The sequence below is a fragment of the Loxodonta africana genome, chromosome 5 (genome assembly GCF_030014295.1).
Source record: "Loxodonta africana isolate mLoxAfr1 chromosome 5, mLoxAfr1.hap2, whole genome shotgun sequence".
In the NCBI taxonomy this organism is placed as follows: domain Eukaryota; kingdom Metazoa; phylum Chordata; class Mammalia; order Proboscidea; family Elephantidae; genus Loxodonta; species Loxodonta africana.
In genome coordinates this window covers 39,780,133-39,793,862 of record NC_087346.1, presented here as the reverse complement: position 1 = coordinate 39,793,862, position 13,730 = coordinate 39,780,133, and the positions used below count along the sequence as shown (strand labels likewise).

Sequence of the window (13,730 nt, the reverse complement as noted above, 5' to 3'; positions counted from 1 at the left end):
ACAAAGATCTTCCCCTAGAGCCCATAGAGAGAAAGCCTTCCCTTATAGCCAGTGCCCTGAATTCAGACTTCTAGCCTTCTGAACTGTGAGAAAATACATTTTTTATTCCTTAAAGGTACCCACTTGTGGTGTTTCTGTTACAGCAGCACTAAGAAACTAAGACACTCCTGAAAGGTGGGGAAAGTGAGCAAAACCAGCCAGAAGGCATGACACTACAGATTAAAAATAAAATGCTGTTTGTGTGTATTATTATGGAATATAAAAACGATTAAGATCAAAAGCTTATGTTTCAGAAAGTGGAAGAATTTGTTAGGGCTCGGGTAAGTCGGATACAACACAGTTGTTCAGCTCCCTTATGTCACATGAAACTCTTCTATATTAGATTATCAGTGTTAATTATAAATTTCCATGTGACTGGCAAGGCTCTAAAAGAAGCTGCAGGGGCAGGAGCCTAGGCCTAAGCCAATCAGCATCTGACATTCCCCCAGGACGGGGGATGAGGGGTAGGCCCCTGACCTATGTGTATTTAATCACAATGACGCTCAGAAGTTTTGCTGCATGTTTGAGAAAAGACCCTCTTCTCCTCTCTGGATGTACATATGGAAGACTAAAGTCCCAGGAGTGACCGGTAGCCACCTTGTAACCAAGAGGAGAACAGAACCAGCATGAAGCCAGCGACACGGAACACAAGGCGAAAAGATAAAAAACCTGAGTTCTTGGAGCCCTAGAGGTGTGTTAAGAGCTCAGCTGCTAACCAAGAGGTCGGCAGTTTGAATCCACCAGCCGCTCCTTGGGAACCACATAGGGCAGTTTTACTCTGCCCTACAGTGTCGCCATGAACCAGAATCAATTCATGGCAATGGGTTTGGGTTTTTTTGTTTGTTTGTTTAGTGACAAGGTTTAGTCATCAGAGCAAAACAATGCTGAAGCCTGCCTTAGCGATGGATTTTCAAGTAAACCAATAAATACCTTTATTTTTTAAACTAGGTCTGTTAAGTTTCCTATGACTTGCAAGGTAATATGCCCTTGATAATCTACTCATTTTTAAAGTTTAAAAAATCCAGCTGATTTTTTTCCCAAAGTACAGTTCTTAATAATAAATCTATGCATAATTTAAGTGACGACTTATTCTTTTGTCTTGGAAAAAAAATGTGCTGAACTATTAATGTTGTTGCCGTTATTTGCCGTCAATTCCAACTCACAGTGACCCCATGTGTGCAGAGTAGAACGCTCCACAGGGTTTGCAAAACTGTGAACTTTCAGAAGCAGGTTGCCAGGGCTGTCTCCCGAGGCGCCTCTGGATGAGTTCGAACCACCAACCTTTTGGCCAGTAGTCAAACACTTAACAGTTTGTACAACCTGGGGACTCCTTAATTATTAATAGAAATCTTACAAGGCTGTGTCCAACTGGAAAAAAAAAAAACATCTAAAGGTCAGTGAAGAGTAGGAAGAGATAACAGTTCCTATTAAAATTCAATTACACAGCCAAGGGATTTCTGCATCACGAAGGTATTAATTCCTCCAGTGTCTTTGGATGGACAGTTATATTTACTGACTTCTCTTATTTTTCTGATTAAACTTTGAGGTAAATAGTATAACCCCCACTTGACAAATGAGGAAATTAAGGCTCAGGGAATTTAAATAAGTTGTCCAAAGTCATAAAAATACTGAATAGCAAACCTGAGATTTCAACCCAGGCTGTTCTGAATTCCCACACTCTTAACAACTACCATGCAGTGGAAGTAGACTGCCTGGGTTGGAAGCCCAACTTTGCCACTTACTACCTGGGCAAAATATTTATCTTCTCTGAGTCTCAGTGTCCTCATGCATAACAGGGAGAAAATAAGATGCCCACTTCACAGGATTGCTAATTTAAGTGAGTTAATAAGCATACAAGACACAGAACAGTGCCCAGCACTTAGTAAATGCTGAATGAATGTTAATAATTATTATACACTGGTTTTGTTCTTTGCTTTGAGCAACTTAAGACAGAGAAGAGGATCCTGAAATAAATTCAATTTCTTATAAATTAACCCCACTGATGGTGTTTCAGAGCCCCTGGCCAGTGCAAACAGTTAACTGGCTCACTGCTAAACCAAAAGGTTAGCGGTTTGAGTCTGGCCAGAGGTAACTTGGAAGAAAAGCCTGGCAATCTACTTCCAAGAAATCAGCCAAAGCAAACGCTGTGGAGCACAGGTCTACTCTGACACACATGGAGTGCCCATGAGTCGGAATCCAGTCAACTCATTTATGGTTAATAAGATGATGTTTTAGAAATAAAATTCTAAGACCAAGTCTGTACATAACTCAATTTGTAAAAATACTGCAGCATAGTATCAGTTCTCTTCCCCTTACTAACTTTGTTCATTCTTTAAGTCTTATCTACAACCACTTATTCAGGGAAACATCCCCTGACTGTTCATACCAGGCCGAGCTGCCCTGCGATTCTTTGTCAGGGCACTTAGCAGCATTGTAATTTAACAGCTTTTAGTGTGAAAAAAATCCAGTTGTTGTCAAGTTGATTCTGACTCACGGTGACCTCCTGTGTTACACAGCAGACCTGCTCTCCATACGGTTTTCAAGGCTGTCACCTTTTGGAAGCAGATCACCAGGCCTTCCTTCCCAGGTGAGTCTAGGGGGGTCTGAACCACCAACCTTTTGGTTAGTAGTTGGGCAGTTAACCATTTGCACCACCCAGGGACTCCTGGACTAGTGTAATCGTTCACTTAGGAATCGACTTGATGGCACTGGGTTAATGTCCATATCCTCCAACACACTGGAAATTTCATAAGGTCAGAAGCAACTTTAACCTCAATGCCTAGAAGGTCCCTGTCACTTGGTAGTAAAGGCTGAATAAATGATTGAAAAAATCAGTAAATGGACCAATGAATACATTTAAGAGAAGTTGTAAAAATAGCTTTTCCAGATTATATATGAAACATAATAAAATATAATGAATCCATATTTTTGTGACCCTGTCTATAAAATATAGTGTCTTTTAAATTTAAACTGAAAACAAATGGATTTCATGATGTCATAGTTCTTTCAAACACATCTGCTTTATTTCTGGGTTTGTCTGTCTGGCAGTAGCCTATGAGGAGCTTCCCTTCCTCTTACCCCTGGGTCTCACCAATCACAGTCACACGACTTTTCATTCTCGCCCTCCTCCGACATTTTCATTTACTAGAACGATAACATATATTAAATTTTATAGTCACATGCCTAAATAAAGTCGGGTGGGGGAAAGTGGTTTTAAGAAAATTGTACTATAATTGTTTTATTTCAAGCCAGCATTAAATTACCCCTTTCAACTAACTTTTTATTCCCCAGTAAAGGAACTTAATATCAATTGTACAAAGAAGAGAAATATCTTTTGTTGTGCTTAGCAAGTAAAATTGAGTGAAAAGTCTCTTCAAGAGTAAGTTCATGTATAAAAATGCCTGAGAAAGCGTGACTCACACTCAGGGATAAAAGGATTTGACTTTTATGAAATATCGTGATACAGGAAAACGATGATGCTTCCTTAAGAAGGAAGAATGAATCCTATTCTTATAGTTACTAGAGAAAAGAAGTCAAGTATTCTTAAAATTCAAATCTACACAACTGCTACCTTAAAAAGATAGAAACCTTTTAAAAATTAACTTCCCACCTTTAATCCCCAAAAAGAATTGAATTGTTAAGAGACTTTCGTTGAACTATTAAGTAATCCTGAATCAGAAATTAATCACTTCCTTTACTCTAATGTTTAAATGGGAAAAGTATATATATATATATATATTAATAATACATATAATATTTATAATGTATATATTTATATATATATAAAACCCCAAACCCACTGCCGTCGAGTCGATTCTGACTCATAGTGACCCTATAAGACAGAGTAGAACTGCCCCGTAGAGTTTCCAAGGAGCGCCTGGCGTATTTGAACTGCTGACCTCTTGATTAGCACCTGTAGCACTTAACCACTACGCTACCAGAGTTTCCATATATATATATATAAACACACACACTGGATAACAGATCACTGGGTAAATTCTACTTCTCATGCAGAAAAAATTGTAAGCTAACTAACCAGAAAACAGACTTACAGTACATGAAAATTCTTCCAGAATTTAGACTTTGAAAATGATGAAGTTAAGATAGCAAAAGAAAAAAGCTCATTTAGTGGTTACAGAAGAGGATCAGGAATAAAAAGTATTGGATTCAGTGTATAGTCAGTCCACTGTATAGACTTGAATAAATGGCTTACGCTTTGGAGGTCTGAGAGCTTCAATTTCCCTGCTCTCTAAATACACTTACAATAAAAATGCCATTAGAAGTAAGCAGTAAGGATAAATGTCAGTGAAGAACTGTGAGACCCATGTATTAGAGATGAAAAGGAATTTCAAATGCATAACTATAAAATAGTTAAAATTTAATGTTATTTAAAAATCACATAGCTACCATGAATAATTTATAGGTGACAGATCTGATATCAATTTTTAAATTATATTTTGAAGTTTTAACAGTAAGAAGAAATTCTAGAAAACATTTGAAAATACATAAAGCAAGATGATTTGATATTTATCTTTTGCCTTACAAACAATCCCTATGACTCTAGGACCTCAGAAAAATTCTAGTTGCTTAGACAATGGGATTTGTTTTTGATCCTAAATACTTTAACATTATTTTCATGGTAATAAAGAGACAAGGATGTGAAATTAAAATTGTACAAATGAGACCTCTCACCTACCCTTTCTCCATCCCCAGCTCTTCTCTTCCATGGCATTTGCACAGTGTTGGGTACTATTTACTGTTCAAATTATCAATATGGTGATTTATGCTTAGGAAGGCCAATTAATTGGAAATAAGTAGAAAAATACAGGGTTTCAATAACAGCTATTAAGAGTTTAGATTTTTGGTGTTCAGACATGTCTACAAAGAAAAATTGTAGGCAGCAATTTATTTTTCCAAAGCATTCTTCAGTTTAAAAAATGCTTCTCTCACAAAATTATTTTAATTAACTTACTTCTCCAGTGTATCTGAAGTAGGATTTGACTACAAATATTCAGATATTCATCTTTTAGTCTGTGTGTGTAAGACAGAGAATATTATGGAGCACAAATAAAATGTTAATTATACTTTTAAAATATTACAAAATCTATTCATTAGAAGAATAATAAAAAAAAAAAATCTCCAGTACAACAGCCAGAGAAGAAGAGGGTCACATTTCATATTTTTAGGTGAGACTTAGCATTAAACCTGCTGCTTTGGCTGTTGCAAACAAGTCTGAACAACACCTTTCAGAATTGGAAACAGAGGGTGCTAGAAGCTGGTTGAACTGGGAACTAGCTTTTTTTGTGGGCTTGCAGTATATCTTAGGGACTAAAATTTTTTTTATTTTTTTAGGTATAAATTAGCACAGCCCCTCTTTGATTTTATAAGCAAAGCCCCTTGAGCCCAGAGAGGAAAAGCGTCCTTCTTAGGCTACCCACAAGATGGCAGGGCTCAGAGCATCCTGACTTGACCACTGTGCTCCACCCCATGCTGGTGACTGAGCTTTTGAAATAATGAGAGATGTGTCTTTCTCCTTTCCGTTTTGCAGAGAATACCAGAAAGATGTTTACCTGTGTTTTGACTATGCTAAGGTCTCCAACTGTGTGGATTGTAACAAATTATGGATAACATTGTGGAGAATAGGAATCCTGGAATGCTTACTTGTGCTCATGAGGCATCTGCACATGGATCAGGAGGCTGTCGTTTGAACAGAACAAGGGGATACTGCATGGTTTAAAGTCAAGAAAGGTGTGTGTCCCTGTTGTATCCTTTCACCATACCTATTCAATCTGTATGCTGAGCAAATAATCCGAGAAGCTGGACTATATGAAGAAGAACGGGGCATCAGGATTGGAGGAAGACTCATTAACAACCCATATAATGCAGACAGCACAACCTTGTGTGCTGAAAGTGAAGAGGACTTGAACATTTACTGATGAAGATCAAAGACCACAGCCTTCAGGATGGATTACACCTCAATAGGAAAAAAAATAGGAAGAAAACAAAAATCCTCAAAACTGGACCAATAAGCAAAAGTATGAAAAATGGAGAAAAGATTGAGGTTGTCAAGGATTTCATTTTACTTGGATTCACAACCAACACCCATGAAACAGCAGTCAAGAAATCAAAAGACGCATCGCACTGGGCAACTCGGCTTCAAAAGACCTCTTTAAAGTGTGGAAAGGCAAAGACGTAACCTTGAGGACTAAGGTGTGCCTGACCCATGCCATGGTGTTTTGAATCACCTCAAATGCATGCAAAAGCGAGACAATGAATAAGGAAGACCGAAGAAGAACTGGCGCCTTTGAATTGTGGTGTTGGCAAAGAATATTGAATATACTGGACTGCGAGAAGAACGAAGAAGCGTCTCTTGGAAGAAGTACAACCAGAATGCTCCTTAGAAGAGAGAATAGTGAGACTTCGTCTCTCTTACTTTGGATATATTATCAGGAAGGACCAGGCCCTGGAGGAGGGCATCATGCTTGGTAAAGTAGAGGGTCGGCGGCAAAGAGGAAGACCTTCAACGAGGTGGATTGATAACAGTGGTTCCAACTATGGGCTCAAGCGTAACAACGATTGTGAGGATGGCACAGGACCAGGCAGTGTTTCAATCTGTTGTGCATAGGGTCCTATAAGTCGGAACTGACTCCAGGGCACCTAACAACAACAACAACATCCCATACTTACCCAGTACTTGGAGGGGGGATGGAGGAAACTGTCTACTTTTGTGTGTAATTCTGCCTATCCGTTTTCTTCTATTATAAATTCAACTGAGTTCTGTTCCATGCTTCAGCATAAGCCTAGGGCTCATTTGCTGAAACACTTATCTTAAGGTGTGATAATACTAATACACATACCTGATGGCATTTATTCAGCACCTGTTACATAGTGTTCACTTTAGATACATTACCTAGTCAATACTGCAAGTTTCGTATCTGCAATTTAAACCCGAGGCTAAACCCCAGGCTTAGAGATGTTAAGTAACTTGCCCAGACAAGGCTATGAAGCATTCTCTTTCTGGCTGCAAAGACCATGCTATTTGCAAGGGACCAGACTGCCTCCTACTGTTCAAGAAGGATGCTTAATAGTCCCTTGTAGGTTGTGATGCTACATTGGAGTTTAAGGATACGTAACTGCTTCTGTAAGTCTTCCTTCCTAATAAAATCTGAAAACTGGAAGATCATTGAAAAACCCTTAAATATTCAGATTAGCAGTCAAGGTAACCATAACCTAAATGAAAATGAGTATCAAAAGTCACCACCAAGTTCACTGGCCAAAGCCAATCACACATTTTGTCAGTCCGAATGGACGGGAAAGTGTTCCAGTGAAAAACAAAGGTTCTCTTAAATGGTTTAATTTTCTTTCTTTTTTCAAACAAATGAGAAAAATCTTTTTATTTCCTGGTTGTTATTTTCCATTTTTCTGATGGTTGAGAAATTATATTCTCCCTTAACCATTAACTGAAACTTATTTTCTACACATTAAAAGTACTTCTTCAGTAAAAGTGAAATCGGGAAAAAACAAAAAAGTTTCCCAAAACAGCTTAAGGACATCGAGGTGGTGGTGTTGTTAGAAAACATTATGTCACGTAAGCTTTCTTCTTGGAAGACAAATCGTAGAAGTCCAAAACACATTTCACGTGTTGTAAGAATAGAATTATTAACTCTATTCCCAACTTTGTTTTTACTGTGTACAAAACCTGCTGTGTCCGTGAAGCCAACTTAGAGTCTTTTTTTTTTTTTTTTAACTTTATTTTCCTAAAGATGACGCAGCAGATGTTAAAAATGTTGGTGACTTGGGTTAACCAAAATTCCATACACAAACTTTTAGGTGAAGTTCTATGGAACAGGCAAAAGAAATTTAAGCTAAATTGTGTTAACACCTTCATGAAAGTGTGAAATCATTTAGTTTCCCTAGGCTTTACAGAAAACACTTTCAAAATGCCACAAACATGTATAATAAGACATAAACTATAAATATTAACTATTTCCTTGCAATATAATTTAAACTTGGTGACTAGGACAAGAAAATGTCACATTCCTTCCTCTTGCCGAGGAAATTGCATACTTCCTTTGCAAAAACAAAGACTACGCTGTCTTCATAAGAGTGTATTTGACAGTTTTAAAGTTGTTTTGTTTCAAGGTTAAAGCCTTCTATAAATTTTCATGATTGTCTCAAAGTTGAAAAAAGAAAACAAGAAACACATTAACCTTAGGGCATATAAGTTTTGTTTTTAACCAATATTAAAAACTACATCAACGCAATGTCCATACTTTGTCTCTTCTAAATATTATCTCGATTTGTATCATTTTAAAATTCATCTTAGAATTAATATGCTTTCAATTTTTTGTGTGTTTTCTTTCATGCTTTCTTCAATGTTCTAAACAGAACTTTATGTCCTCTTGTTACCAGGATTTGTGAAGCAAATGGATATGCATTTTACTAAGTGGAAAAATGGAGCTGAAGCATGGGCAGTTAACTACTGATAAGTGTACAGTGTTCGGTTTGCGGACCCTAGAATACCATTAGCCTTGGTTGAGAACTTTAATATGGAATTGAGTAATTCTGGAAACACAGAGTCTCTTTCAAAACATAGGTTAATCAAACTTCTAAAATTTCACTAAAATGAGAAGAAAAAGCTTGACAGTGATAATACCAAACAGTATCATAAGGGCTTTGTGTACATTCTCATCATTCTCTGCTATTGTCTCTTTTACAGATGAGAAAACCGAGGCCCCTAGAATTCAAGGACTTTGCCAAAATTCCCACAGTCTCTAAGAGACAGTCGTATGCTCTTAACTGCTCAGTGGGTTTAAAATTGTGATACAAAAAAAATACCCAAACATGTTGCTATCGAGTCAATTCCAACTCATAGTGACCCTATAGGAAATTAGAACTGCCCCACAGAGTTTCAAAGGAGAAGCTGGTGGATTCCTACTGTCAACCATTTGGTTAGCAGCCAAGCTCCCATGTCTTGTTGATAGAAAAGAACAAGGTGGAAAAGATGGACAAGATAGAAAAGCTCATGCATAGACTTATTCTGTCTTATGATTTCAGAATACAGTCCAAGGCACTTGGACTTAAAAACAAACAAACAAAAAAAAAATCCTGGGAAGACAAGCTAATGGGTCACAGGCTTTCAAAGGGCCAAGCCAGACCAAGAGCCCTGCCAGGGACAGGAAAGTCCCTAGCTCAGCTCTCTGGCTTCTGGTGGACTGCTCCAGTGAGTGGCTTTGTTAGCTGCCACAAGGCTTTCCTGGTCTCTGTAGAGGTTCCAGATTGAAGAGCTGGTCAGCGCTGTTGGGGAGCACAGGATATCAGACCCATCTGTGGGATAACGCTAGGTGCTTACTCCAGCTCACCAGTATGTTCCAGGTATTAATGTACACAACCATAGATATGCATAGGTAGAGTTGTAGTTTTTTTTCCTTTACTTTTTCCCCTCATTATTAACAGTACAGTAGACGTGCAGTACCAGAACTGACAAGTCTACTTAAATAAATCCCAATTTTACTTAACAGTTCAAAGTGCTTGCTTCTGGATTCTGGCCCAAAAAGTTCCCTCTGTAAGAATAACTTTGATAACCAAAGAAATAAAACATATTAATTTCATCATGACAAGAATAACCTAGAGTACATTTTAATCATAACCAATGTTAAACAACATTTTCTCTACTCTGTATGTATTTATGAGAAAGATATAACTGTATCTCATACATATCAAAAAGTAACATATCCAAAATACCTATAATGGAAAACTACATGAAGAGTTTCCATTTCAGTCAGCTTTAAAAATTAAACTACTTTGATCATCTGTACCATAATTTTCCTATATTTCAGAAGTATATATTGTGTTTTAATAAGCATATAAAATTGTTACTAACATTACTGATTAGAATAATTTTGTGATTTTAACTGCTCTTCAAATTATCAAAAATACTATACTCTCTAGAACTCACCTTTTGCCCATTCATCCCTGGAATGCCAGGCTCTCCAATAGAACCCTAAGGAGACACATGACAACACTAAGTGAACATCATAAACACAAAATATTTCAATTCTAAGTTTATACTGCATTAGTTATGCCGGTCATAATTTTACCTTGTTAAAACATCTCACTCTACTATATTATCTTACACCTATAAAAACGTTACTATGTATGTTAATGGTGCCCTGGTGCACAGTGGTTAAGAGCTATGGCTGCTAACCAAAAGGTCAGTAGTTCGAATCCACCAGCCACTCCCTGGAAACCCTATGGGACAGTTCTACTCTGTCCTATAGGTTTGCTATGAGTCAGAAACGGCTTGATGGCAATGAGCTGTTTATGTATGTTAATGGAGGGATATTTCCCCAGCTTATACAGACTTTTATCTAAAAATATACTGCAGGTTATGTTTGGGAGACTGTGTTTCTCAGCTCTTATACTATGTTCAAATATATAATAATATAGACATGTCAAGCTTCCCCAGAAAAACTAGAGTTAAAATTTAACCTTGTTTCTAAATGTAGACTTAATATGATTTTTTTTTTTTTTAAATCACATCATAAATTGAGATCATATCTATCAGAAGGCCACACGGCTCTAAATTTTGGTGCTTTTAACAAATAGATTTAGTTCCATCTGGAAAAAGCCTAGCAGTGACAGTAATATTGAATTTTTTTGAGCTGAGTTTAAATATTCTAAAATGAAAAGTAATTGAAATAATAATACCTCGTTCCACTTAATCAAGTGAAAGGCCAATGTTGTAAACCTAACTTTGTTGTATTTGAAGCATTTCCCCCTGTACTTTCAGGAGGTATATTTAAGCCATTGGAGTGTGAATATGTCTTCCGAAGTTGACTAGAAAATGTGCCACAAATGTTAAATACTGATCAGGAACAATACAACTCTGTCCAAAAAAATCTGTTGTGTGTATGTGTGCACATACTGACGTGAGTATGAATGGTTGCATATAGATAGGGTGAGATGAGAATAGAAAGCTAATTACTACTTGAGAAAATCTACGACATTTAACTGGGCACACAAACATGAGCAAATGCTTTCAAACAGTGATGTCATTTCCCTCCGTTAGACCTCCTTTCCAGGGTCTGGAGAAACCATTTTTAAATACAATGTGTTCATTCTTTTTCTAAAATTAGAAAACAGGCTTTTCTTAATAGACGTATGCTATCAAATGTCTAGTAATAATTGAAAACAATTATTAAAATAGTATTTACATGCAAAACAAATTGAGATGGCAACTTCCTTACTGTGTTCAATGATTATATTGAGTGGGTCATTAAAGGACTTCCTGAGGCCTGAAGCAGTAATTTTATCCTGGTTGCATGTGGATTAGGGTAGCTTTACAATTTCACACTATGCCTAATAGAGACATTATTGCGAAGGACAAAGTGTTCCTACACACAAGGTGTCTCACAACTCATTGGCTTTTACTTGGTTTGTAGGATTATGTTTCAACAGATGTCACATGCCCAATGCTTGGGGGATAAGAAGTCTCTATCTTTGATGGATTCCAACGATAAATAATAATCACTTTTCCACCTGTTAAAATACAATTGTTTTCTTTAGATTTCTGTAGGTTAAATATCCTTTTTTCCCTCTGTGGGAGGCATAATGGGGAGTGGGGACTTAGTGATATTTTGTTGGCAAACAGCCATCTACCTGCTATTGGTATATTTCATACTGTAGTATTGGTGTAATTTTAGGAGTCTTAGAGAAGACTCTCCATCAGAATGTAATGGCTGAGTCTGATGACTGTGAATAACATTGACATGACAAGCAGGAAGCCACTTTTCAGGCTACCTCAGCGAAGGAAGACACTATAGAGCCACTTGAATACGGCCAACCAAGCAGTACTTACATTCCTTATTCTGGTCAGTTCTATGGTCATTTCACAATCATATATTTGAGCAAGGCCATGCATTCAATTTGCAATCTCATATGACCCTTCACATTTTAAGTTTGGTTTCAATGTTCTACCGGTATTTGAATTAAAATTCAGTAACCTACAAGTACAGCACAGATTGAAAAGTCTACTCTGTAGGTATTGATTTTTTTTAATATATATAATGGAGTTGATTAGAAATCTAATGGATCACATTGTACAACTGCATTTTTGAGAAAGCAGAATGTACAAACCAGACCAACTGATTCAGCATGACTTACAGTAGCTAATTCCATTCACTTCTTATGCTAGCCATGAAGCAATGGAAGTATAATTACTTTCACGGTATTTTTGTTTATACTCTACCTTTTGTCCTGGAGGGCCCAGAGGACCCTATAGAAGAAAAAAAAAAAAAAAATCAATTAACATACTACTGTCACCAGTTAAGCTTAAATGACCAATTAAAATGATCTTATTTTATATGCTACTCTTTGTTGAACTGCAATCTGCTGATGTTTTGTACATCAGGGAAAACAAAAATTTCAGTTAGAAACACACAATGGGTCTTTTTTTCTCTCTTGCTTTCTTTTGACAGCCATTAAGCATAGGTGGTAGGATTGTGATTTTTTTTTTCCTTTAAAACAAATCGTTGTCATTCCAAGTGCATCTGTTTCTTCAAATACCAAACCTATCACATCGATCTCATTTAAAAACTGGAGTTGTTGCTAGAATCAGCTAAAAGGCGGTGCAGTTCCCTAGCAAACCAACACGTTATATTTCTTCTGCATCTCCCGAAGTTCAGTAAGCAGATTTGCAAAGGAAATAATTGAACAACATTACAAAGAGGTGTGTTTTGTTCTTTTTCTTCCTCCTACAAAATGTGTCCACTGATCTACACAAAAACTTGTTTACAAACTAGGAGATGCCAACATCAACTCAGGCACCTAGTGTGGACCGGAAAAGAGAACAGAAGATGCTGCCAGCTGTTGCTTAGATGTTGATGCTGAGGGGAAAAAAGAAACACAATATTTAGGGAGATGAATGAGGATATTTACACATACAATGGAAATGTGGCAGTTCTGATATTTGGCAATTTTTCAACCAAAAGTCAGTGTCAGGATTCTGTCAGCTTTATTTAGAGAGGGACACAACTTTGGGACTGTCTTCCATGAGTATTTGCAGAAAAGAATATTCTGAATATTCATGTCCATTTTTAAATGAAAATACTAAGCACTTTCCCCAATTTTTTTCAAAAATATATTCAATTATAATATATTTTATTGGAGTTGTAGACACTCCACCATTTCGTGTAGAAAGCTCTTTACTTCATTACACTTAAACAATGGCTACCTTATTTTCAATGTGTGACATTTCAGTTAATCAGCATCTTGCATACATATTCAGTAACATTAAATAAAACACTAGGGTGGTCATTAGTGGGAAAATTGGTCATGCATAATTTTTCATAAAAAATGCACCATGTTTAGGAACATTCAGGGAATCTGCTCCCCACAAGTTATTTTGTAACCCTCACAGGAAGACCAACAGTTTCCTGAGACAATCAGCTTTAGGTTATTAAAAGTACGCTATGCAATTCTACCTATTTGATTTATTCAATCAACCAAATTTTTAATGAGCTTGTTATCTGGCATATCTGTGTGGTCAGACATTCACCCTACCCATCTCACTCCTTCCTAAATTCTTTCTGTTTTAGATTTTGCCAAGAAACTAGAGACTATCAGGTGTAAAATTCCCTCAACATCTTGTCCCTCACCAATCCATGTGAACCTCCTTCCTACTGAGGAAG

General features: G+C 36.9%; 1 protein-coding gene across 1 annotated transcript in view; it reads right to left on the bottom strand.

Moving 5' to 3' along the window:
- The window catches only part of COL25A1 (collagen type XXV alpha 1 chain), a 523,263-nt gene that overhangs the window by 96,999 nt on the left and 412,534 nt on the right, over nt 1-13,730 (bottom strand). Inside the window, exons 11-12 of the mRNA XM_010590501.3 lie at nt 12,290-12,316; nt 9,998-10,042 (exon numbers count right to left, since the gene is read on the bottom strand). Of these exons, the coding sequence (XP_010588803.1) occupies nt 9,998-10,042; nt 12,290-12,316 (72 nt within the window). The remainder of the gene's footprint in view (nt 1-9,997; nt 10,043-12,289; nt 12,317-13,730) is intronic.